Source organism: Mus musculus, chromosome 15 (genome assembly GCF_000001635.26).
Source record: "Mus musculus strain C57BL/6J chromosome 15, GRCm38.p6 C57BL/6J".
Taxonomy (NCBI): Eukaryota; Metazoa; Chordata; class Mammalia; order Rodentia; family Muridae; genus Mus; species Mus musculus.
This window is the reverse complement of record NC_000081.6, coordinates 76,101,488-76,127,458: the sequence shown is the minus strand read 5'-3', so window position 1 is coordinate 76,127,458 and position 25,971 is coordinate 76,101,488. Positions and strand designations below refer to the sequence as shown.

Genomic DNA, 25,971 nt, shown 5'->3' with positions numbered 1-25,971 from the left:
GGTGGTCACAGGCTTGAGGTGGATGGATGGGGCAGGGCTAGCTTTAGGCCCCAGGGACTCCCAAGTCACCTCTGTCAGCAGTGAGGGAAGGCCTGGGACCAGCATGGCCACGGGCAAGCGAGGGCTTTTAGTTTCTCTGATGAGCACAAATTTCACTCCTTGGTATGAAGAATCAATGACAATTAGGTAAAGGGAGAATGGATGAGCTAGAATCCGTAGTCCATGAATACACCATTCCTGATGGACGCTCGACCCCCTCCCCTTCTAAGCATCATCCGTGCCCTCCTGCTCTTCTACCTAGTGGGGATTCCAGGCTAGAGGAAGGGTTAGTTCATGTCATGCCAGGCTCAGGTGGGGGGACTGTGTGGCAAGTAAGAGGTTCCTGGAAACAGAGCAGACCAGCCTAGGGTGCCAGGAAGTCTTGGGTAAGGGTTGTCTGAGTCCCGTGGAGTGGCCATGTGACTGGAAGAGGGTGTAGTCCAGGACTCCCTGGGGACCATATGGCTGTGGGAAATTCATTCCCATGACTCTCCAATCCCTCCTAAAGTGTATGTGGATGTCCCCCTTCCCCTGACTCTCATTTCCCATAATTCCTAGTCATCCCCAGGGCAAACCTGACACCCATGATAGCAGCTCCCTTTCTTTGGCCTCCTAACCCAAAGGGAGCTCAGCCCTACGGCCATGTGAGTGGCCTGTTTGGGGCTTGGGTGGGAAGTGAGCTCCCTGAACCACACACACACACACACACACACACACACACACACACGTACAGGAACTGTGTGGGGAGGGGCCAGAAACTCCAGCTAGAAGCCCCTTCCCCTTTGCAGCCCTTCCCCCACCCACATGTCTGAGGATGGGTACAGGGTTTCCTAGGAAACGGGAGGAAGAAAAGTGCTGGGGCCAGACTGTCTGGGGCTGGTGGAGCAGTGGCTTGAAGGAAGGAAGGTAGGATGTACAGGGCTAGACAGAGGTGAAAGCTGTTCCCTCCAGTCCCCTAGGCCAGGCAGTCTACCCAATCCCAGGTCCAGCACCAGCCTATGCAAGGCTTGGGGGTAGGTGGTCCTGTGGATCCCCTGGTCCTGATTTGGACCCTCTGCCTTTGTAGGGCTGCTCTCACTGTCCTGGACACTCCTGCAACCTGCTCAGCATCCAGGATGGGAAACCCTGCTTCAAGGCTTGGTTGCCTTGGGGGGAGGAGGAACCGCTCGCGCCTCAGCCCCAGGACTCACACCAGCCCCAGAACCCGAGGGGATCTCTCTCCAAGATCTGAAGCTCCTCGCAGCCCGCTTCCGTCTGGGATCCCCTGGGCCTGGTGGGGCTCCCGTGCTGTCCAGGTGACAGAGGTCACAGAGACGGTGGTGACAGAGACAGTAGTGACAGAAGCTGTGGAGATGGCGCCCTGCAAGCCAAGAGGGCAGCCAGTCCAGGTGAGGCAGGACCCGCTCTGGAGTGTGGGGAGCTCGAGCAGAGGCCAGATGAGGTGAGTCCAATCTTCTTGTAGGCGCCTCTAGCAGCCCTGGACACACTGCGCAGCTGGCTGGATGGCATGGGGGAACTGCAGGCTTCACAAGGACCTTTGGCTGCAGATGCCACATTGGCTGCTTCTCAGCTGCGGGAACAGGAGGTATGGGGCCAGGGGATAGGGACAGGTGGGGGGCACTTTGTTCTATGAGCCCCCACCAAGCCACTGGCAAATAATAGTGAATACCCTGTGCTTAAATACAATAGATCTGCCCCTCCCCCAGAGTAAGTTGAATACATGTAGCTGCCAATGTTTCTTTGGCCAGTGATTCTCCTTGATTAAAAAGGGGGGCAGGGCAGTGGTGAGAGAATGGGCAGGGACCCCAGAACCCTGCATAAGCCCCCACCCCACACACACCTCATGTCTGACAGCTCCTCTTGCGGCTGCTAAGGGAGCGTGCGCCACATGTGGAGCCAAGATTACGAGAGGCCGGGAGCCCATCAGAGCTGTGCACACAATGGCACCGACTGGTACAGCAGGCAGAAACCAGGTGAAGCCACAGATGGGGGACTGTGAGGGTCCTAGGGCAGGAAAGGGCACCACTGACAGCTCCTCCATCTTTTGCCCCAAGGTGGAGGCTCCTGGAACAGCTTGTTCCGGCAGCACAGAGCTTTGAAACAGCCTGCAAGGCTCTGCTGGTGCGGCTGAGCTCGAGTGAACAGCTGCTGGCTGAGTTGTGGCTGGGGCCCAAGGGCCTTGAGGAGTCGTTGCCGTACCTCCAGGTATGGCCCAGGCTTGGTGTGGGAGTCTGTGGGGTGTCACAGGCTCAGTGCCTTGTGTTTGTTCACAGGAGGTGTGTGAGGGGGTTGTGGCAAGCACCAGGGACCTGGAAAGGGTTTTGCAGACCGGCCAGAGGCTGGCAGAGCTTCTCAGTAGTAAGTGGACCTCAGCCCTGTCATCACTCAGGTGCACAGCCACCCCAGGCAAGAAGTGCTGAGGGCTCATATTTTGAAGCCCACTGAAAAGCCTACCCTTAGCTCAGGGGAACCACATCTGTGCCATTTCCCAGGTACAGGGCCTAGGCCCCGAGTTCAAGGCCTCCATGTCTTTGTCTTGGTTAATGGTTCCCAAGGCCCCTTCGAGTGTTCTCATCCCTGCTGCTGGTTCTCCTTCCATGTCAGCATTTCCTCCCTGGCCTCTTGCCTCTGGCTGCAGGTGATCAAGCTCGGCTTGTACGACAGCAGCTGAATCAGTTCCAGGAGCGTGTCAAGCTGACTGAATCACAAGCCACCTGTGCCCGGCAGAAGCTACTATTTGCTCAAAGGACAGAGTCCTCCAAGCCCTTACCACCGGCAGGCCTGGAGGCCCAGCTTGAACTGGAAGGCTCTGCCTCAACACCTCCACAGCTCAAGGATCTGAAGCAGGTGGTTGTACCTCCCTTGACTCCAGGTAGAAGAAATACCTCCAGCCAACCTCATGTCCTCTGAGGAGACCATACCAGGGAGCTAGAGTTGCTGGGAGTACATAGTACTTTCTGTCCTGAGCCAGGGCTGTCTATAACAGCGCTTGTTTCCTCCCGTAGCTGAGTGTCCAGCTCGTCCAGTTAGCAGAACGACTTGAGCAGCTGGCTCAGTGGGCAGAGACTTCTAGTCAGGTAGCAGCACCCGCAGTGACCATCTGGGAACAGAGTCTCTCATCAGGTACACCAGGGCCTTGGGGACACTTGGGACGTTTCTGCCAGGCCCGGGGATAGGACTAAGCTCTAGGGCAGGAAGGGTGCCTTCCTGTGTTCAAGAAGCCAAGGGTTGGGGTGAGTGTTAAGATCTTGCTAAGGCTGGCTCTCAGGTGGTCACATCTCTCCCTAGCCATGCTTCAGGCCGATACGAAGCCCCTGGAAGGGCACTGGTTAGAGACTCGAGAACAAGACTTTGGGCCGAAGGCCATATGGGAGCCAGCTGTGCAGATCTCATGTGGCCTGGCAGATCAGGCAGCCATTGAGAAGCTAAAGCCTGAGAGGGACTGGAACCCAAGTTTACAGGTATCTTGAAAAACTTGGGAGAGGAAGGTCTTGTCAAGAGTCTCTTGGGAAGAGGGGTGACCATGGGGACACTGGACAACTAGAGTACTCCAAGGCTGAGCTGTTGTTTGCTGGTAGGAGGAACTGAGTGAGAGGACTCTGGGAATGAAGATAATATGATATTATCGGGGAAGGGGCGTGGGCATTGGAGCCAGCTAGAGGGATCGCTAGTGACGACTTCATGGCTCTGCTCCCAGCTTCAGACAGCCTCAAATCCCCATTTAAGGTCATAGCTCTCCCAGTGAGGTCAGGGTTTAAGATCAGCCCATCCCTAACAGTTAGGCAAGGATAGCTCCTCCTTGGACAGTACTGTTGAGCCTCCAGGCTGTGTGGGTAGGGGTAAGAGCTGATGTATCTACATGCCTTTTCTAGCAAATAGGGTTCTTAATTAAGGTGAAAACATTGCTATGAATGAGCTCTATTTATGCAACAGCTGGAAAGAAACTATGTAAGGACCAAGATAGAAAGAAATTTACTCGCTTATGATGCACAGTTTGGGGCTGTCCAGTGTTTATTGTAACAAAGAGGCAAGAGTGGGCCTCCGTGTGGCCCCCTTTTCTATAACATTGGTGTGGCTGGGGTGCAGGACACCTTTCTTGAGGTTTGCTGTCTGCCTAGAAGGTCTAGTAGGTTCCTTCCCTGATTCTCAGATTCCTTACTCATTCTTGGGACTCTGGTGGTCAGCCGCTGGACCCGGCTGTCACCAACCGGGAAGTCCAAACTCTGGTTACATACTGACTCCTCAAAGCTCTGAGGGTTAAAAGTGTGAAATGGACAAGGCTGGCTCCTGAGAGCGGTAGGGAGGGGTTTGGTTGGCCCTTGCTGTGGACGACGTCATCTTCCTGAGCACTCGGTGCATTCTGTGTCCCCTTCTGTATGTGTGTGTTTATGTGTGTGTGTGTGTTTGTGCATACCTATGTGGAGGCCAGCAGTTGACATCTAGTGCATCTAGTGTCTTCCTCCAGCATTCTCCTCCATATACATATACATATATATATATATATATACATATATATATACACATACACATATATAATTATATCACATATTTATATATAATGTAAAATTTACATATATTATATAACTATATAATATATATTTATTTTGTTCTTAATTGTGTGTGTCACTTGTGAGCACACATACATGTGGACACCCCCCAGAGACCAGAGGAGAGTACCAGATCCACTGCAGCTGAAGTTCTAGGCAGTTGTGAGTTGCCCAGCCTAAGTACTGGAAATTGAACTGGGCCCTCTGCAAGAGCAGCAAGTGCTCCTAACCGCTGAGCTATCTCTCTGGCCCTCCACCTCGTTTTATGAGTCAGAGTCTCTCTCCCTGAACCTGAAGTTCTTATTTGGAATCTTGCCTCTGCCCTTCCAGTGTTGGGATTACCACATACTAATTTGTTTTCCTTGTTTGTTTTTTACATAGATGCTAGGGGATCAAACTCATACTCTTACGCTTTTCAGTAAATACTTTACCAGCTGAGCTATCTTCCCAGTCCCCAAATCCCCCTTCTTTCCCCCCTTAATCTATTTATTTATTCACTTTACATCTCCCCCCTCCTCCTCTAGGTCCCTCCTCATCTAGCCCCCCTTCCCCTTCTCCTCTGAGAAAGAGGAGGCCCCTCCTGAATCAACCCACCCTAACACATCAAGTCACTGCAGGACTAGGCGCATCCTCACCCACTAAGACCGGACAAGGCAGTCTTAGGGGAACAGGACAGTCCCTGCTCCAGTTGTTGGGGAACCCCCATCTTTTTTAAGGGCAGCAGTCACATCGATGCCTACATTCCACTGTGATCACATGTATAACTGCTAGTTATACATGCAACTGCCTCTCTCTAAGGCTGGCACTTCATCATGGGAACGGGCGGTGGTGATGGTGGATACAATTCAACCACAGGGAGGACCTTGCTGGCTTTCTTCACCTTGCTCTGAGCATCAGCACAATGTGGGGTGTGGCTGCCCTCCCTACACTGAAGAGGCCTAGGGGTAGAAGGACTGGGCCAGCATGTGTGGTCCTCTTGCTAAGGTGATGAACAGTGCAAGGCACTAGATGAACAGAGTAAGGGAGAGGGCTCAAGATCTGAGACCCACGGAGGCAAAAAGACTTTGCCCTTCAACTTTTCCCGCTCTGAAAACCGATAGTACATCAGGCTACTCTGACGGCAGGAGTTCCTGTGGGAACAGCAAACCCTGGCAGTGTCATGGCTAGGAAGGAGAGGAGCTGCTGACTATGGGAGCACCTGCCACTTGGGCCTGCTGATGGACCTGCAGGGCTGCCGGGCTGCCATGTCTAGCCCCTCCTGCGAGAGGTGAGCCTGCTCACCAGCTGCTCCCACCCCACTCACACTGGCCCTCTACCCTGCTCATGGCTGTTCATCTCTTCTCCAGGATACACACCCTGGAAGGGGTGCTGCTGCTTGTGGGCCACCTTGTAGAGAAGTTGGTCTTGTGCCCCCATAGACTGAGCCAAGCGGAACCCTTGGGGATCAAGGTGGGACCAGTGGCCAGAGGCTCTGGCCTGTACTGTAACTGTGTAGCAATCCAGGGTTAGCCTATTGATACTGGACACATCTGTCCTTGAGCCACACCCTCTGTAAGACCATTTGGAGGTGCTGGAAGGCCTAAAGTGCTGGGCAGAACTTCTAAGAGGCTCTGGGGGATGAGGACGTTGGCTCAAGAGAGGTGGTGAAGTGGTGGGCAATTTTGGCATGGGGTCCTCCAAGTTCCCTAACATTTCCCCCTAATGCATAGGTGGTACAAGCCCACAGCTTGTTAGAGGAGATGCCTCCGGCCCTCACCCCAAAGTACTGGACTCGAGCCCCAAGGGAGATACTGGCTTTGATGAGTCTTGACCAGGAGCCGCCTGGGGATCTGGCGAGTAGAGCTAAGGCTTGCCTCCTGGGGAAGATTCCAAAAGAACTGAGCTGGAGGCCATGGTGGTCAGAGGTCATGGAGAACTGGAGTCTTAGGAAGCCAGAGCATAGCAAGAGGAGCGAGGACAAAAGGGACCAGTGGGAACGGCTGGAACAGGGCCACCAGGTACAGGTAAGGGCAGATAGATCCATAGATCTGGGCACATGAAAAGGACTTGGTCTTACCTCCCAGCAAGGAGCCAACATACACCAGGGTCTTGTAAAGACACTATCTGTATTGACTTGGTCATAAAATAAAGTGGTCTGGGGTGTGCTTTGTACCCGAAGCCACAGGCAGCATTGAAACATTTCCCAGTAGGATCCTGCAGATAGCTTCCTGTCAACTGAGGAGCAGGACAGCGTGGGACAAGGCTGGCCTAGCTATAACTGGGGGAGACGTGGGCCTCTCCACAAGGTCTCCATCACATTCAAGCCAGGGCTCTCCAGTGGCCAGAAACAGCCCAATAGCGTGGTCAGAGCAAGAAACCCAGAAGGGTCAAGTGCATCAGGGGCCAGAGGCAGGCCCAAGGTCCAGGGAGCCTTGGTAAGCAGGTGTGAGTGTGGGCCTGTAACGGTGGGGAGGACAGAGCCCCAGGAACTGCCCCAACCCCTGTATTGAAGGCTTGGTGTCATAACCCCACTCCCCCCACCTCTGGCTCCATAGGCAGCTCGAGGAGCCATGATGGTTCGTGTTGGAGGTGGTTGGGCAGCTTTGGATGAATTTCTGGTCAAAAATGACCCAGTCAGAGGTGAGAGCTGGGGTAGGACAGGACATGTAAGTCATCAGGGTGTGGTGGTGGTGGTGGTGGATGGGCAGGAGAGGTGTGCCATCTGCTTTGGCCTAGCGACATGGGATCTCTGAGCAGCAAAGGGGAGAACCAGCCAGAAGATCCACGAAAGGTTCCTGTGCTGGACTCCTAGTGTGCCAGCCCCTGAGGTCATCACCCTGAGGCTCTGGACCTCCAACCAAATGGGCACTAACAGACCCCTGTCTCTGAAGGTGAGAGCTGGGATGGGCTTCAGAGCTAGGTCCTCCTGATGCTAGGTCCTCCTGATGCTAGGTTCTCCTGATGCTGGGTCCTTCAGATGGACTGAGGAACTTATTTGAGCCCCAGGGGGGTGGGAAATGTCAGGGAGCTGAATGGTGAGATGAAGCCTGGCCACCCCTTGCAGACAGGGCTGCCAATTGTCAAAGACCGCAGAGACTCCAGCTCCTACAAGGTCAAAACCTCAGAGCAGTCCACTGAGGAGCTGTGAAGACTCCAAGATCCAGAAGATAGGGACAGGAAACCGTGGCAGAGCATGCTCAGGGACTGAGCAGGAGCTTGGAGCACACAGAGTGGGGTTGGGTCTCTCACCAGGCTGGCCTCGAACTCAGAAATCTGCCTGCCTCTGCCTCCCAGGTGCTGGGATTAAAGGCGTGCACCGCCACTGTCCCGGCATGTCTCTCACTCTCAGCAATAAAGAGGAGTTTGGGGAACTGAAACTCTCTTTGGTGGGTCTTCATTTCCCTTGCAAACTTCATTCAAAAGCCACAGAGCCCATGTTGCTCTCCACTCCCAACCCAGAGCAGGCCCGCATTCTTTTTCAATGACTTGTAGTAGGGAGGGAGGGAGGGAGGGAGGAAAGGAGGGACTTTGCAACTCAACAGCCTCTCCCAGCTTGAGTTGCTCAGAGGTAGCCCTGCCCCATGCTTTAGTTTGTGTTCACCTGCCCACTCCACCTGTCCTGTGGGGTGCCCAACCTGGCTTTCAGCCCCGCCTACCGCCCTCAATGGGGAAGGGACTTGGGTCAACATAGGGAGGGGCCATGCCGATTTAAATGCTTGTGGCGCGGGGCTCCCGGCGTGGAGGGAGCGGAGAGACAGAGGACCGCGCCAGCCTTGTCACGACAGGTGAGGAAATGAGGGCAGTTTGGAGAACCGAAACTGAAAAGCTGTGGGAACCAGAGGCCAGCGGCCCCAGGCGGACTTAGTGAGGGGCTGCGGGACCGTTCTGGGCCCCATTTACCTGGGTCATCTGAGCTCAGATGGGAGGTGGGAGGCCCCTGAGTCTTGGGATCGTTCGGGAAACTGAGGACCCTGCCAGGCTGCTGTGCGGTCTCGCGAGGGTGTGGGTTGGTTTCTAGCAGATGTGTGGTGTGCTGTTTGGCCCTGCAGGTGCTGTAATCCTTGTCCATCTAGGGTGAGCAGCCATAGGGATATAGCCCTTGGGTGGTATCAAGATCCTTGGGAAGAAGAGGACGGGGTGGGGGGAGGGTCGGGGGGCAGGGCTGCGTCCCTACCCCCACTTGCTTATCATGCCAACCTTGGCACGAGGTCACTGACTCCTGGGGCCCTTCTTGATGCTGGTTTCAGTGGGGGCAAAGGCCAGATTTTCAGTCTCCATGTGCGCTGGGCTCCATGTGCCTGGCTTCCCAGTTCTGTTCTGATCTAGCACAGAGCAAGCAACAGTTGTAGCGGACCCTTGTGCCCATCCTTGTCCCTGCCTGGGGTGAGGGACCCACCCTTCAGTGTGGTGACAAAGGGTGTTCGATACCCCAGAAGTCCTGACTCTCTTTCCTCTTGGCACCTAGGGAATCCTGTGGTGGGCTTCAAGGGAGACAGGGAGAGCTTCATCTCTCGTAACTCTTTGCCTGGGGAATATGTGCTGCCTACCTTCCCCAGCCCCTTCATGACTTACTTATGCTGCTGCCCCAAAGCCCAGGACCCTGATTTTTTACCTTTATCAACACTACCTGGGTCTCCTGCTCACCTTGATGGAGCTCTCTGTACCCCTCGGACACCCTGACTTCTTGATCCATGTGTCTGGTTGTCTTCCCAGACAACCAACACGGATGCCAACTGTCTCCTCTTCTATCCTCCTGGGAAGAGGCGGGGCCCGGGGAGAGTCATACTAGGCCCAAGGTCACCCACAAGCCAACAGGGAGTGGCTGGTAACCACAGGCCAGCATCTTACACACTGGGACTCCTTCTCTCGGCCCCACCCCTTCCCCAGAGTCCCTGCTCTCTGGATCGCTGTCAGTGGCTTCCCACCCTGAATCTCTTCTTTGTTCGGGAAACCTGAGCCTGCTTGCTTAAAGTTTGTGTTGACTTCTCACTTAGGCCTTGCCTTTCCGTACAAAGCATGCTTGTCAGGGCTGGCTGTCCATGTCCAGGTCAGGAGCCACTCAAGAGCATGTCCTTCTGGCAGGGCTCTGTCCCAACTGTCATTCCAAGGCTCTGTGTTCCACCTTTTCTGGGCAGTGAACTGCTTGCCCTGGATTCCCCACCCTCATCTACCCATATTTCAGGGGACACCAGCCTCCACCACCCACGGGCCTCTCCTCTGTGTTCTGCCCTGTTGTGGGCACTGCCATGCATGATTTTCCCCCCAACTCAATGCTTTTAAGTAGGCAGCAAAGGTACCCAAAGCAATGCTGAGAAGCAGAGCCCAGAATGAGTGATTAGAGGTGGTCTTAGAGACTGCATAGAAGGGACAGAAGGCAGGTTGGTAGAGAGGCTGGTCTGCCATGCTGTCTAACTTGTGCCTGAAAATAGGCAAGTCTGGGCAGAACTCAGATGCAGTCTCTAGGATACCATTGAGTGCCTACTTGAGGAAGTACAGGAAAAAGAAGGTCTGGGGGATGGACCTGCCCCTATTAGAGTGGCTTTTGGGACTGGGTGTCTGTTATCTCAGCCAGTGTTCTAGAAAAAAACAAAACAAAACAAAACACTGACTCAGTACACACTGATGACTGGGGTCACTGGGGCGTGACCAGACCCCCCCTCCCTGGGAGTCTTCTATTTGGCCAGAGTAGCTGTACATTTTCATTTACCACATGGCTATGAGGACCACTACATCATGGTGTAGTGGCCACTTCCCTCCCTCCTATTCCCCCCCTAACCCCACCAGTCAGGTCTGCCCTCACAAGTGTTTTTCTATGGACCCTGGAACTCACTCTCCCTGTATATAGGCAACTGCTTCTAGGCATTGGTTTCCTGGGCCTGAGTAGCTCTTCTGGGACCCAGCACTATGGGAAATCCATGCTTTAGAATACTATGTCCTAGAGATGGTGCTCAGACTGCAGGGTGTCACCTGGACACAGAAGTCTAGGCTGTGCCTTTAGCCAGTGTCCCACACCCCATGTGACAGCCACTTATGTTTAGGCAATGAAAGGGGCCCTGGTCAGGTTCACTGACCTCTTGGCTTTCCCACAGTAAACACCTCCCTCTCCACAGCCAAGGAACTCCTTAGGTCATTCTTCCTAAAGACACGAGACAACCATAAAGAAGCTCTGTGGCCTCACCAAGCTGATGCAGGACACCAGTCACTCTCAGGCTCTAGGAACTGGCCCATGTCACTGCCGAGGCATGGTCAATGAGTGGCTGACCAGAGCTCTTCTCCAGGAGGGTTGGCCTGCCTTAGCTTCCTCTCATGGACCTGTTTCACTTAAGGTCCATTCTTGCCAAGGAGTTGGAGGCTGAGTGGCACCTGCACCCCAGGCACTTGACTTGGGTTCTTGTTCACACGTAGGTCTGTCAATAGCCCTGTCACCTCTTCTAGGGTTACCTGCTCTACTAATTCTTTTTGGAACTCTGTGTGGCTAGTCCCATTTGGCTACCCTCCTCTGGCTCCTCAAGTTGTCACTAGAACCTGGATTCTACTACTGTGTCTGTGGGCCCTACCCAGGGCCTGCAATCTAATGAATAAGTCCAGACTAGCCTGGGAGTCACAAGCAAACTGTCCATGCCTGGCTGCCTTCCTTAGAGAATCACAGCCTTTCACAGGCTCCAGAATCAGACTAGTTTATGTTTCCAAGGGTCCTTACCACCATGCTCTGACTGTCCTCTTGTTCTGGGAGCTCTTCTCCCTGGCCAACTTGATGCCTGGCCCCTGCCACCCTCTTGGGTTGGTTCCTGACTTCCTTTTGGGCCACTAGGCTGAGCTGTGGGAGACAATCGTTGGACCCTGCAGGAGGCAGGCTGACTATAAGGAGGAACATCCAAAGATACAGGGGCATTAAGGGCTTTGAGAGTTTGGGATGTACTAATGAAGACATTCTCCCCTAAGTTAAGCCCTGACCACCCTGACTTGGGATTCATCCTGGCCAATGGGTTCTACTCCATGTTGAGATTCACTGTTCTGGTTTGCGGTCCCTAACCAACCTAACTGACTGAGCCTTCCCTCACAGCTGTCCAACTGGTCACTCTCAGTCTTTTGTGCCCTTAACCCTTCCATCTTGTGTCTTATACTTTTTCCCCATGCCCCACCCTGTACCCCAAGAGCATATTCCCACCCTTGAAGAGCTGAGTGGTGGCCCTGATGCTGGCATCTTGGGCTCTGCCTGCTCTGTTGCAGGTTGGTGGTGGACACTGCTGACCCTATCCAGGTACCTGTCAGATTCTAACTGCTCAGTGTCTATTCTACCAGATCATGTGATGCCAAAGCCCGACTTATCATCCACAGAATAGGTTATGCACCTGCCTTGGCCATGCTGCCCATCGAGCCAAGCTCGCTCCCATTTACCTGTCCTCCACATTCTGCATGTGGTATCGCATTAGGGTGGAGCCTTAAAGGTGGTGATGTGGGGGACTCCTATGTACATGATGCAGAAGCCAGGGCCACAGGAAGTCTGGCTGAGAGATGACAGGATGAACTCTGAGGTGCCACGGCAAGACCACAAGGGCTTAGATGGGCGTGAGGTAGACCAGTAGACATCCAGCAGGCAGCTATCCCCACTGACGCGCCTTTAAGAACAGACTGGTTGTGTGCACGCCTTTAGTCCCAACACTCGGGAGGCAGAGGCAGGTGGCTGGTCTACAGAATGAATTCCAGGATAGCCAGAGCTACACAGCTACACAGAGAAGCCATGTCTCAGAAAACCAAGGAGAGAGAGAGAGAGAGAGAGAGAGAGAGAGAGAGAGAGAGAGAGAGAGAGAGAGAGAGAAGTGTAAGAGCACAAGGTGATCTGTATTCGAAGGATGACACCAGGACTGGCTGGCTCAGGACATAGGTTTTAGCAATCTAGGGGAACAGGCCAAGAATCTCTGGATTCATTGGGCACACAGATTCAAAGTCTGTCTGCTAAGTTCCACTGTGCAAATGTGTGTTGGGGAGGGGCAGGCAGGCGCCTCCCAGAGTTCATGCTAGGAGGAACCCTTAATGAACTTGTGGGCAGAGAGAATGTTCTGGCAATGCTGAGGCTGTGGGCTAAGAAGAGGACACAGTGTGCAGACTCGGGCCACAGGGCTGTTGTCTTCTCTTTGAGCAAGTCTGCCACCACCTAGGAGAGGCCAGGTGCACTGGATCTGGGCCAGCAGGGCTTCAGGGTGATCTCATCTTAGTTACAGTCACAGAAATCCTGCTTCCAAATAAGGTCACAGCTGTGTCCTGCAGGTTAGGACTTTGAGTTGCCTTTCTGGGCAATCAGTTCAGCCCAGCTCAAAAGCTCCACTCCTGGATAGAAGCCTGCAGCTAGGTGACCAAGAACCCAGGCAGGCATGAAGGCCTAACACACATCTGCGTCTAAATAAGGCAGGCCTGGGAAGACGGGTGCTCAGGAAGGCCCCAAGCCCTATGCACTGGAATCCTGGATGCTTGAAATAGAAGCCAGATGTGCTCCACAGGGAGACTTGAGAGCTCCTTGCTGGCCTCTGGTCCCTATGTGTTAATGAGTGTACTATGCTAGAAATGTGGACAGACATGTTTATGTCTTTCTGCACTGTCAGAATGTATTGAATGGCAACAAATTCTTAGGGCTCAGCAGTTTCAAAGCGCAAGCAAGCACTTGCCATCTAGTCCCACCTACTCCGGTAATCCAGCTACGGTGAAGACAAGTTCGTTTATTCCAATCTTAATTACTAAAGCAGCTTTTCTCACTTATCACACAGCGCACAGTCGATCTCTTTATGTATGTTATATGTTTACATGTGGTTTAGAGGATGCATACAAGTTAAAGAGGCTGCGGCTGGACCAAAGAGAGCCCTCGGAGTTCTGAGAGGCTGCGCTGATCGCAAGTAAGACCAGTGTCGGGAGGGAGCTCTCGCAGTCAGGGTTTGGCAGCCAAGCTGTAGAGTCTACCTGCAAGGTGAGAGGTGAAAGGTCAAAGCAGAGTCCAAGAAGAGGAAATGACAGGCCCAGGTCCAGAGGGACAGAAAGATGGATGGGCATGGAGTCAAGTAGAGCATATCAGCAGCAGAGGATAGAGTCAAGCTAACACTGCAGCAACAGTTGAGGAAGCCTCTGCTTGCTGGTCCCCCATGCACATACCAGGTGTCTGGGAATTGGGGGATGGAAGGACGGAGTTAGGTATGTTTGTTTGTTTGTATGTCACTTTATGGGACCCAGGTAAGGGAGGTAGACCCTTTTTTTAGACCAGCATGTCTGATAAATTCTTGGGTCTGGTTTCCCTGAGACGGTTCTACTATACCCACGCGCACCTGCAGTCTCAGTCCATGCTGGTATATATATATATATATATATATGGTGGCTTCCTTTCTACTCCCAGGAGTAAGTTATTTCAGTCCGTGCTGTGCCTGGTGCCTGGCAGATGGTGCTGTTTGTGGATCCACCCAGGGCCTGCCATCTACTTCCCTCAAAATGGCAAAAGACAAGTTGTAAAATGGAGTCTCCTAGGGCAAGGCATAGCCTGAAAAAACAAACAAACAAACAAACAAACAAACAAACAAAAGACACTGTTTGGTACAATGTAGTGTAACTTAAAGTAGGGCACAGTCTTGTCTCAAAAGCGTGTGCACAGCGGGGCTGGAGAGATAGCTCAGTGGTTAAGAGCACTGTCTGTTCTTCCTGAGTTCAATTCCCAGCAACCACATGGTGCCTCACAACCATCTGTAACGGGATCCGATGCCCTCTTCTGGTGTGGCTGAAGACTCAAAAGTGTGCTCAGGCTCTCTTGCATGTTTTTTTCTTTTTTAATTAGTTTTGTCTTTGTTTGTTTTGTTTTGTTTTTGTATTTTTGAGCAGGGTTTCTCTGTGTAACATCCCTGGCTGTCCTGGAACTTGCTCTGTAGACCAGGCTGGCCTCAAACTCACAGAGCTCTGCCTGCCTCTCTCTTCCTTGTGCTGGGATTTAGGTCATGCAACACCAGGGCAGCCTGTCTTAATTCCTCTTGAAGGGACTTGCAGGTCAGGACCTTCTCCCCCAACAATGAAGTTTGTTTGTGCTTTTGGAGGGCTCTTGGCTACCATGAACCTCTGTGGCTGCTCAGAACTCGGGCAACTTAGAAGGACCTGTGTCTGACCCCCAGGACTGACTGGCTCTTTCTGTCCCCTACAGGACACAAGCAGACCTTAAGCAAGTTCTGTGCCACCAGCTGTCCACGATGAACGGCCAGGCCCCTCCTCATGATGTCGTAGTTGCCAATGGAACTGAGAAGTTCATTGTCCCTAAAATCAAGAAGAACCAATTGGGAGCCAGCACTCCTTCAAGGCCCCAAGCAGAAGCTGCCCTACCTACCACAGCCAGAAGTATTGCTGGGGTATATGTGGAGGCCTCGGGGCAGACCCAGAGCATCTATGCTGCTATAAAGCAGGGCCTCCTGCCCACTGGGCTTGGACTGACTTTGCTTGAGGCCCAGGCAGCCACTGGGGGCCTCGTGGACCTTGCCCAGGGCCAGCTTCTTCCTGTGTCTGAGGCCCTAAGGCGGGGTCTAGTGGGATTGGAGCTTAAGGAGAAATTACTGGCTGCTGAACGTGCAGTTACTGGCTATCCCGACCCCTATGGGGGTGAAAAGCTGTCCCTCTTCCAGGCCATCAAGAAAGAAGTTGTAGACAGGACCCTGGGGTGGAGATTGCTAGAGGCCCAGCTAGCTACTGGGGGCCTGGTGGACCCAACCCAGGGTGTGCAAGTAGCCCCAGAGCTAGCCTGCCAGCAGGGCCTTTTGGATAAGGAGACATGGCTCAGCCTGGTGGAGTCAGAGCCCAGTATGGGTACCCCTGGTTTTTCTGACCCCAACACGCTGGAGCAGCTGCCATACTCTGTGCTGTTGGGTAGGTGTGTGCAAGACCCCAGCTCAGGGCTGCCCCTATTGCCCTTAAAGACCACTTTCCACACCCTGGCTGGAGCAGCCAGTGCGTCAATGCTGCTGGAGGCGGGAGTACTAAATGAAGAGATGGTCCGAGACCTGCAGGAGGGCATGCTGGTGGTGTCAGACGTGGGCACACGTCCCGAGGTGCGACGTTATCTGGAAGGCACTGGAGGGTTAGCGGGGGTTGTCCTGTTGCCTGGAGGTCACAAGAAGAGCTTTTTCCAGGCTACAGTTGAACACTTGGTCTCAAAGGGTATTGCACTACAACTCTTAGAGGCTCAGGCTGCCACCCGCACCCTTGTGCACCCAACCACAGGCCAGCGTCTTTGGGTGGAAGAGGCAGTCAAGGCTGGCCTGGTTGGCCCAGAACTTCATGAGCAGCTCCTGGTTGCAGAACAGGCAGTAACTGGGTATTATGACCCCTTTAGCAGCTCCCGAATCCCCGTTTTCCAGGCTATGAAGAAGGGACTTGTGGACCAGCCACTGGCTCTGCGTCTCCTAGATGCCCAGCTAGCTACAGGTGGGCTTATATGCCCAGCTCGCAGATTCCGGCTGCCCCTGGAGGCTGCCCTGCGCTTTGGCTGTCTGGACGAAGAGACTCGGCAACGTCTCTCTCAGGCAATGGGCTTTTCAGATCCTACCACACACGATCGTCTTGGCTATGAACAGCTGCTGGCCCTCTCTGTTACTGACCCAGAGACAGGGCTTGCCTTCCTGCCTCTCCCTGGAATGTCCCACGCAAATGAGCCCCAGGGACCCACATTTATTGATCACTGTACTCGACAGGCCTTGAGCAAGGCTACAACCTCCATCTCTGTAGGGAGGTACCAGGGCAGGCCTGTCTCCCTCTGGGAACTGCTCTTTTCTGAGTCAGTGCCCGTTAAGAAGAGGGCAATGCTTGCCCAGCGGCACCAGGAAGGGGCTCTGTCCGTGGAGGAGCTGGCAGCTGAGCTGAAGAACATTGTTGAGCAGGCTGCCGCAACTGCCAAAGTCACCTTTGCTGGGTTGAGGGACACCGTGACACCAGGAGAGTTGTTGAAAGCTGAGATAATCAATCAGGACCTGTTTGAGCAGTTGGAACGTGGACAGACCTCAGCCCAAGATGTGGGCAGCCTGGACTCCGTGCAGAGGTACCTGCAGGGCACAGGCAGTATTGCAGGCCTTTTGCTTCCTGACTCCCAGGAACGACTCAGTATCTATGAGGCCCGTAGCAAGGGGCTCCTCAGGCCTGGTACTGCCCTGATCTTGCTTGAGGCCCAGGCTGCCACAGGCTTTATCATTGACCCAAAAGAGAACAAGAGATACTCTGTGGAGGAGGCACTGAGGGCTGGTGTCATTGGGCCCGATGTATATGCCAAGTTGCTCTCTGCAGAACATGCCGTGACTGGCTACACGGACCCCTACTCTGGGGAGCAGATCTCCCTCTTCCAGGCCATGCAGAGGGACCTCATTGTGAGAGACCACGGCATTCGCCTGCTGGAGGCCCAGATCGCCACAGGTGGTGTCATTGACCCCGTGCACAGCCACCGTGTGCCCGTGGACGTGGCCTACCAACGTGGCTACTTTGATCAGATTCTGAACTCTATCCTGCTGGACCCTTCTGATGACACCAAGGGCTTCTTTGACCCCAACACGCATGAAAATCTCACTTACCTGCAGCTCCTGGAGCGCTGTGTACATGACTCCGAGACAGGCCTGCACCTCCTGCCCCTCAGTAGTACACGACCCCAGCTGGTGGATAGCTCCACTCGGCAGGCCTTCCAGAAGCTACTGCTCTCCGTGAAATATGGACGGTTCCGGGGGCAGAGAGTTTCTGCGTGGGAGCTGGTTAACTCTGAATATTTCACAGAGGACCGGAGGAGGCAGCTCCTGCAACGTTATCGGCAGCGCAAGATCACACTGGAGCAGGTCACTCAGCTGCTGGAGAAAGAGATGAGGAGGTGGACAGACATCACACTGCCTGCCCTACAGGGCCAGGTCACTGCCTACCAGCTTCTAGAGGCCCACATCATCAACCAGGAGCTCCTGGACCAGGTGCTGACAGGGACGATCAGCCCAGATGCCCTCCTTCAGGTGGGTGATGTTCACAGGTACCTTCGGGGCTCAGGCACTGTGGGTGGTGTGCTGCTAAAGCCCTCCAACCAGCGAATCAGTCTCTACCAGGCCATGAAGCAGAAGCTGCTGCCACCTAGTACAGCTTTGGCCTTGCTGGAGGCCCAGGCAGCCACTGGAACTATCACTGACCCCTGCAGTATGGAGACCCTGTCAGTAGATGAGGCCGTGTGCCGGGGAGTTGTGGGAGCAGAAGTATATGGCAAGTTGAAGCGAGCAGAACATTCTATCACTGGCTACAGAGACCCCTTTTCTGGAAAAAAGGTGTCCCTGTTCAGGGCCATGAAGAAGGGCCTCGTCCCCGTGGAGCAGGCGACCCGCCTACTAGAGGCACAGGTGTCCACAGGAGGGGTCGTTGATCCCACAACCCACCTCCACCTCCCCATGCCTGTGGCAGTCCAGCGTGGCTGCATTGATCGAGAGATGGAGGCGGCCTTGTCCAGATCTCCTGAGACCTTTCCCACACCCGATGGCCGGGGGCACACCAGCTATGCCCAGCTTCTGGAACACTGTCTCCAGGACAAAGCCTCTGGGCTTCACCTCCTGCCCCTGACAGAAGATGCCCCCAACGTCCCCACTGACACACAGATCCAGGAGACCCTGCAAGCATCAGCTGGCACTGAAGACGGTTTGTCGCTCTGGGACTTGCTCACCTCTTGCCACTTTACCGAGGAACAGCGCCGCGGCTACCTCGAGGATGTGAAGGTTGGGAAGATTTCTGTGCCACAGCTACAGAACACTGTGCGCAGCTGGGTGCACTCAGCGAAACTCCTGGCCCGGGCCCGCATCACTGTGCCAGGCCCACGGGGCGAGGTCCCTGCCACTTGGCTACGAGATGCTGGTATTATCACCCAAGAGACGCTGGAAGCACTGGCACAGGGCATGCAGTCTCCCGATGAGGTAGCCAAACAGCCTACGGTGAAGGTCTGCCTCTGGGGTACGGGCTGTGTGGCCGGGGTGCTGCTCCAGCCCTCGGGGACCAAGTTGAGCATTGCCCAGGCTGTAAGAGATGGCCTCCTGCCCACAGGTCTGGGCCAGCAGCTGCTGGAGGCCCAGGTGGCATCTGGCTTCCTCGTCAATCCGCTAACCAACCAGAGATTGTCAGTGGAGGGTGCAGTGAAGGCTGGCCTGGTGGGCATGGAGCAGAGTGAACATCTGAGGCAGGTTGAAAAGGCTGTGACAGGGTACTCAGACCCCTTTTCAGGAGGTTCCCTTTCTCTGTGGCAGGCCATGGAGAAGGGGCTTGTAACCCAAAGTGAGGCCTTTCCTCTCCTGCAAGTCCAGCTGGCCACAGGGGGTGTTGTGGACCCCGTCCATGGAGTGCACCTGCCCCAGGAAGTGGCCTACAAGCTTGGTCTCCTGGACGAGCAGACAAGCCGAGTGCTGACCGCCACTGGGAAGGAAAACAAACTCTTTTTTGACCCCAACTCCCGTGAGAAGGTGACATACCAGCAGCTCAGGGAACTCTGTGTGCTGGATGCCGACACTGGCTTGTGGCTGCTGCCCCTGCCCCAGGGCACTGTGCTTGAAGTGGATGACCATACTGCGGTGGCACTGAGGGCTATGAAGGTGCCCATCAACATGGGGAGGTTCCAAGGGCACAGTGTGTCACTCTGGGACCTGCTACACTCTGAGTATGTTGGGGCTGAGAAGCGGAGGGAGCTGGTGGCACTTTGTTGTTCCGGGAGGGCTGCCGCTCTGCGACAGGTCATCGGTATGCTCACCACCCTGGTGGAAGCTGCAGAGAAGCAGCCCTCGCAGGCCACCTTCAAAGGGCTCCGGAAGCAGGTTTCAGCTGGGGACTTGTTTAGGTCCCAGCTGATCACCAAGCAGACACTGGATGAGCTCAATCAGGGGAAGAGGACGGTCCAGGAAGTGACAGAGATGGATAGTGTGAGGAGGTCCCTGGAAGGAGGCAACTTCATTGCTGGGGTCCTTATTCAGGATACAAAAGAGAAGATGAGTATCCCAGAGGCCTTGAGAAGGCACATTCTGAGGCCAGGCACAGCCCTGGTGCTGCTGGAGGCACAGGCAGCCACTGGTTTCATCATTGACCCCGTGGAAAACCGGAAGCTAACTGTAGAGCAAGCGTTCCAGGCAGGGATGTTTGGGAAGGAAACCTACATGAAGCTGTTATCAGCCGAGCGGGCTGTCACCGGCTATACAGACCCTTACACGGGAGAACAGATCTCCCTCTTTCAGGCCATGCAGAGGGACCTTATTGTCAGGGACCATGGCATCCGTCTACTGGAGGCCCAGATCGCCACAGGTGGTATCATTGACCCTGTGCACAGCCACCGTGTGCCTGTGGACGTGGCCTACCAACGTGGCTACTTCAATGAGGAGATGAACCGCATCTTGTCTGACCCAAGCGATGACACCAAGGGCTTCTTTGACCCCAACACCCATGAGAACCTCACTTACCTGCAGCTGCTAGAGCGCTGTGTGGAGGACCCTGAGACTGGCCTGTATATGTTGGAAATTGTAAAGAAAGGAGAAACCTACACATACATTGATGAAGCCACAAGGCAAGCTCTGACATCCAGAACTGTGAAAATGTATGTAGGGAAGTTTGCAGGCCAGACGGTGTCTGTGTGGGACCTGTTATCTTCCCAGTATTTTACCGAAGGAAGGAGGAGAAAGCTTTTGCGGGAGTACAGAGCCCAGAACATAGGCCTGGAGAATCTGCTGGAGGTGATTACCTCGACCGTGGAAGAAACAGAGAAGCAAAGTCAAATATTCAAGGTGCCGGGTATCCATGGCGACGTGACAGCTGCAGAACTGTTCAACTCCGGGATCCTTAACAAGAAGACCCTGGATGCACTCCGCAGTGGGGATAGAGGGTTCCAGGACCTCCGCTGGCTGGAGGATGTACGTGTCTACCTGGAGGGCAGCAATTACATCGCTGGAGTGATAGCACCCCTAACCCAGAAGGTCATGAGCTTCTACGAGGCCAGCAGGGAAGAGCTCATCCCCGCAGGGTTTGCAGCTCAGATGCTGGAGGCACAGGCTGCCACTGGGTACCTAATGGACCCTTGCACCAACCAGAGGCTGTGTGTGGATGAGGCCATAGCAGCTGGGCTGGTGGGTGAAGACCTGAGAGAGAGACTTGTGAATGCAGAGATGGCAGCAAAGGGCTACAAAGACCCAGCCACAGGGGAGACTATCCCACTCTACCAGGCCATGGAGAGGAAGTTAGTCGGAAGGGAGGAGGCACTGAGGTTGCTGGAGGTGCAGGTGGCCACGGGTGGGGTCATTGACCCTCGGCACCACCATCGGGTCCCTCTGGATACAGCCTGCCAGCGGGGCTGTATGTGTGACGACAGCCTTGTTCTCATTGCTGACCAAAAGCACATGAGGAAAAGGTTTGTGGATCCCAACACACAAGAAAAGGTCACATACCAGGAGCTGCAGGACCGGTGCCAGCGGGAAGAGAAGTCAGGCTGGGCTCTGTTCCCAGTGGTCAAGGACAAAAAGGACATAGAATATGTTGATGAGGCCACCAAAAGGGCCCTGGAGGCAGAACAGGTGGAAGTGACTGTGGGGAGGTACAGAGGCCAGAGGCGATCTGTGTGGGAACTGCTGAACTCAGAGTATGTGTCTGAAGAGAAGAAGATGGAACTAGTTAGACTATACAAAGAGGACACAACCCGGGCACTGCAGAAGGTGGTAGAGCTCATCCTACAAATGATTGCAGACAAGGAAAGGAGAAGCAGGCAACTCTGGTTCCGAGGATTAAGAACTCAGGTCACAGCTGAGGAACTGCTGAGGTCAGAGGTCATCACAAAACAGACTCTGGAGGACCTGGAAGAAGGGAGAACCACAGTAGATCAGATTGAACGAAAGGAAGACGTGAAGAGATACCTCAAGGGAACCAGCTGCATAGCGGGGGTCCTGGTGCCCGTCCAGGGAGAGCCTGGGCGCCAGGAGAAGATGAGCATCTATCAGGCCATGTGGAAGGGAGTCCTGAGGCCAGGCACAGCCCTGGTGCTGCTGGAGGCTCAGGCAGCCACAGGCTTCATCATCGACCCAGTGAACAACCGCAGACTGTCTGTGGAGGAGGCCGTGGCTGCAGGCGTGGTGGGAGGCGAGATCCAAGAGAAGCTGCTGTCTGCTGAGCGTGCGGTCACCGGGTACACGGACCCCTACACCGGGGACCAGATCTCCCTCTTCCAGGCCATGCAGAGGGACCTCATTGTGAGAGACCATGGCATTCGTTTGTTGGAAGCCCAGATTGCCACGGGTGGCGTCATCGATCCTGTGCACAGCCACCGTGTGCCCGTGGACGTGGCCTACCAGCGTGGCTACTTTGATGAAGACATGAACAGCATTTTGGCGGACCCTGGTGACGACACCAAGGGCTTCTTTGACCCCAACACTCACGAGAACCTCACTTACCTACAGCTGCTGCGCCGCTGTGTGCGCGACCCAGAGACTGGCTTCTACATGCTGCAGCTGGCTGGAAAGGGCTCCAGTGTGCACCACCTGAGCGAGGAGCTGAGACGGGCCCTGCGTGAAGCCCGTGTGACCCCAGGCACGGGCGACTTCCAGGGCCAGAGCATCTCTGTCTGGGAGCTTCTCTTCTACCGAGAGGTGCCTGAGAGTCTGCGCCAGGACCTGCTGCGTTGCTACCAGGCAGGTGGGCTCACCGTTCATGACGTGACCACCACACTCACCTCACTGCTGGCCCGAGCCAAGGATGGGAGCCCACGTGGGGATCCACAAGGAGCCCTGGGCAAGGCCACCATGGAAGTAAAACGGGGTCATCTCCGGGGCCACGAGGTCCCAGTGTGGGACATTCTGACATCCAACTATGTGAGCAGGGACACCCGGAAGGAGCTGCTGGCCCAGTTCAGCTCTGGGTCGCTGACTCTGCCCATGCTGAAGAGGAGACTGACCACCATTATTGAGGAGGCTGAGGAGACACAGGAGTCCAAGCCAAAGCCGAGAGACGCCTCTCTTAAGCAACAGGACACTGGGGCCAGAGGCTCAGGGACCTCCCCAGACGAGGGAGATGCTCAGGACAGCTCCGAGAGTGCCAGGCAGCAACAGGAGCAGACTCTGCGTGCCACCACCATGCAGGTACACCGTGGGCAGTTCCGGGACCAGCAAGTTTCTGTGTGGAAAGTCCTGTTCTCCTCCTACCTGAGTGAGACCCGCCGGGAGGAGCTCCTTGCCCAGCACTTGGCTGGCAAGCTGGGGGTAATGGAACTCGTTTCCCTCCTCACCCAAATCATCGAGGAGACAGAAGAACGGCTCAGCAAGGTGTCTTTCCCCGGCCTGAGGCGACAGGTGTCCGCATCTGAGTTGTGTACCTCTGGCATCCTGGACCGGGACACCATGCGAGAACTGGCACAGGGCACCAAGACCATTCATGAGGTGACAGAGATGGACTCCGTCAAGCGCTACCTGGGGGGCTCCAGCTGCATAGCGGGCGTCCTGGTGCCCGTCCAGGGAGAGCCTGGGCGCCAGGAGAAGATGAGCATCTATCAGGCCATGTGGAAGGGAGTCCTGAGGCCAGGCACAGCCCTGGTGCTGCTGGAGGCTCAGGCAGCCACAGGCTTCATCATCGACCCAGTGAACAACCGCAGACTGTCTGTGGAGGAGGCCGTGGCTGCAGGCGTGGTGGGAGGCGAGATCCAAGAGAAGCTGCTGTCTGCTGAGCGTGCGGTCACCGGGTACACGGACCCCTACACCGGGGACCAGATCTCCCTCTTCCAGGCCATGCAGAGGGACCTCATTGTGAGAGACCATGGCATTCGTTTGTTGGAAGCCCAGATTGCCACGGGTGGCGTCATCGACCCTGTGCACAGCCACCGTGTGCCCGTGGACGTGGCCTACCAGCGTGGCTACTTTGATGAAGACATGAACAGCATTTTGGCGGACCCTGGTGACGACACCAAGGGCTTCTTTGACCCCAACACTCACGAGAACCTCACTTACCTACAGCTGCTGCGCCGCTGTGTGCGCGACCCAGAGACTGGCTTCTACATGCTGCAGCTGGCTGGAAAGGGCTCCAGTGTGCACCACCTGAGCGAGGAGCTGAGACGGGCCCTGCGTGAAGCCCGTGTGACCCCAGGCACGGGCGACTTCCAGGGCCAGAGCATCTCTGTCTGGGAGCTTCTCTTCTACCGAGAGGTGCCTGAGAGTCTGCGCCAGGACCTGCTGCGTCGCTACCAGGCAGGTGGGCTCACCGTTCATGACGTGACCACCACACTCACCTCACTGCTGGCCCGAGCCAAGGATGGGAGCCCACGTGAGGATCCACAAGGAGCCCTGGGCAAGGCCACCATGGAAGTAAAACGGGGTCATCTCCGGGGCCACGAGGTCCCAGTGTGGGACATTCTGACATCCAACTATGTGAGCAGGGACACCCGGAAGGAGCTGCTGGCCCAGTTCAGCTCTGGGTCGCTGACTCTGCCCATGCTGAAGAGGAGACTGACCACCATTATTGAGGAGGCTGAGGAGACACAGGAGTCCAAGCCAAAGCCGAGAGACGCCTCTCTTAAGCAACAGGACACTGGGGCCAGAGGCTCAGGGACCTCCCCAGACGAGGGAGATGCTCAGGACAGCTCCGAGAGTGCCAGGCAGCAACAGGAGCAGACTCTGCGTGCCACCACCATGCAGGTACACCGTGGGCAGTTCCGGGACCAGCAAGTTTCTGTGTGGAAAGTCCTGTTCTCCTCCTACCTGAGTGAGACCCGCCGGGAGGAGCTCCTTGCCCAGCACTTGGCTGGCAAGCTGGGGGTAATGGAACTCGTTTCCCTCCTCACCCAAATCATCGAGGAGACAGAAGAACGGCTCAGCAAGGTGTCTTTCCCCGGCCTGAGGCGACAGGTGTCCGCATCTGAGTTGTGTACCTCTGGCATCCTGGACCGGGACACCATGCGAGAACTGGCACAGGGCACCAAGACCATTCATGAGGTGACAGAGATGGACTCCGTCAAGCGCTACCTGGGGGGCTCCAGCTGCATAGCGGGCGTCCTGGTGCCCGTCCAGGGAGAGCCTGGGCGCCAGGAGAAGATGAGCATCTATCAGGCCATGTGGAAGGGAGTCCTGAGGCCAGGCACAGCCCTGGTGCTGCTGGAGGCTCAGGCAGCCACAGGCTTCATCATCGACCCAGTGAACAACCGCAGACTGTCTGTGGAGGAGGCCGTGGCTGCAGGCGTGGTGGGAGGCGAGATCCAAGAGAAGCTGCTGTCTGCTGAGCGTGCGGTCACCGGGTACACGGACCCCTACACCGGGGACCAGATCTCCCTCTTCCAGGCCATGCAGAGGGACCTCATTGTTAAGAACCATGGTATTCGACTGCTGGAAGCCCAGATTGCCACAGGTGGCGTCATCGATCCTGTGCACAGCCACCGTGTGCCCGTGGACGTGGCCTACCAGCGTGGCTACTTTGATCAAGAGATGAACAGCATTTTGGCAGACCCTGGTGACGACACCAAGGGCTTCTTTGATCCCAACACTCATGAGAACCTCACTTACCTACAGCTTCTGCAGAGAGCTACAATTGACCCTGAGACGGGATTATTGTTTCTCTCCCTCTCTAAGGGCTGATTTTCTTTTTGTAAGGTTCTGAGACTTTATGGAAGGTACCTCTGCATTCTCATAAACCCTGACTCTGATCCTTAAATTCCCTCTCTCCTTTCAGCTCCTGTTTTTCAGGGTAGGTTATGTTCTTTTCCCTTTCCCTGCCTGCTTCTGATTGGTAATTTTGTGTCCTGTACCTGTTCTCCCGCTTTTCTCCTTGTTTTTTTTTTTTTTTCCTCCTCTAAAATTTTCTTATGTTGATTCTTATGACTGTTTTCTGTTCTTGCAACATGAGGTCAGAGGGAGCCTTTTGTTTTTGTTTTGTTGGTTTTTTTTTGTTTTTTGTTTTTTTTGTTTTTTGTTTTTTGTTTTTTCTGAGACAGGGTTTCTCTGCTACAGCTTTGATTGTCCTGGTACTCACTCTGTTGAACAGTCTGGTGTCATTCTCAGAGATTCATCTGCTTCCTCCTCTGGAGGACTGGGATTAAGGGCATGTGCCATCGCTGCTCAGCCAAGGAAGTGGTCTTTGAATTGAGCACAGCAATCCTTCACCTTGTAGTGTACACCAGTCTCAGAGTGAATGGCAATCTTTTCTATTGGTTTCCCAAGCACTGGGATTGCAAGCATAAAGCACCATGCTTGGCCAAGATCTTCAAAGATTTTCAATTCATGGCCACTTTGTACATGGTGTGTCTTGATTTGCCCTCTGTGTTAGGAATAATGTCGCTCATCTTTTCTCCATGTACCTCTGAGACATCCCACAGGTCGGTGTATTACAACTCAGGGTATTACAACTTTTCGTGTCTTCATGTCTTTTGATAATAAATGAATTTTCCGCTCTT

The 25,971-nt window shown here is 54.7% G+C and overlaps 2 protein-coding genes and 1 long non-coding RNA gene across 4 annotated transcripts; 2 read left to right on the top strand and 1 right to left on the bottom strand.

The window, feature by feature from the left end:
- Positions 1–902: 902 nt before the first annotated feature.
- On the top strand, positions 903–7,942 carry BC024139 (cDNA sequence BC024139). The gene is made up of 16 exons (NM_001142968.1): positions 903–945; positions 1,106–1,427; positions 1,502–1,624; positions 1,894–2,012; positions 2,094–2,244; positions 2,313–2,397; positions 2,678–2,886; positions 3,045–3,162; positions 3,328–3,500; positions 5,711–5,853; positions 5,933–6,035; positions 6,296–6,589; positions 6,776–7,000; positions 7,121–7,205; positions 7,323–7,456; positions 7,630–7,942. The coding sequence occupies exons 2-16, from the start codon at positions 1,155–1,157 to the stop codon at positions 7,711–7,713; spliced, it is 2,319 nt and encodes a 772-aa protein (NP_001136440.1). The 5' UTR covers positions 903–945; positions 1,106–1,154; the 3' UTR covers positions 7,714–7,942.
- Eppk1 (epiplakin 1) lies at positions 7,264–25,971 on the top strand (the record flags this gene model as incomplete). Its single annotated transcript, NM_144848.2, is given in 3 exon segments — positions 7,264–8,350; positions 14,734–23,854; positions 23,858–25,971. Coding segments are annotated over 2 exon segments (10,374 nt in total), but the record flags the coding sequence as incomplete, so codon positions are not given.
- On the bottom strand, positions 8,311–9,400 carry Gm52196. 2 transcript variants are annotated; one of them, XR_003951574.1, is made up of 3 exons: positions 9,210–9,400; positions 8,763–8,887; positions 8,311–8,682 (listed from the first exon to the last, which is right to left on the bottom strand). It is a non-coding gene; the product is annotated as a predicted gene, 52196 (long non-coding RNA). The 2 variants fall into 2 exon arrangements; XR_003951573.1 differs by having other exon boundaries at positions 8,311–8,634; positions 9,210–9,395.

Coding starts and splice junctions, on each gene's coding strand:
- BC024139 (NM_001142968.1), top strand. CDS start 1,155: ATGGGAAACCCTGCTTCAAGGCTTGGTTGCCTTGGGGGGAGGAGGAAC. Junction 1,428..1,501: donor CAAGAGGGCAGCCAGTCCAG/GTGAGGCAGGAC, acceptor ATCTTCTTGTAG/GCGCCTCTAGCAGCCCTGGA. Junction 2,245..2,312: donor AGTCGTTGCCGTACCTCCAG/GTATGGCCCAGG, acceptor GTTTGTTCACAG/GAGGTGTGTGAGGGGGTTGT.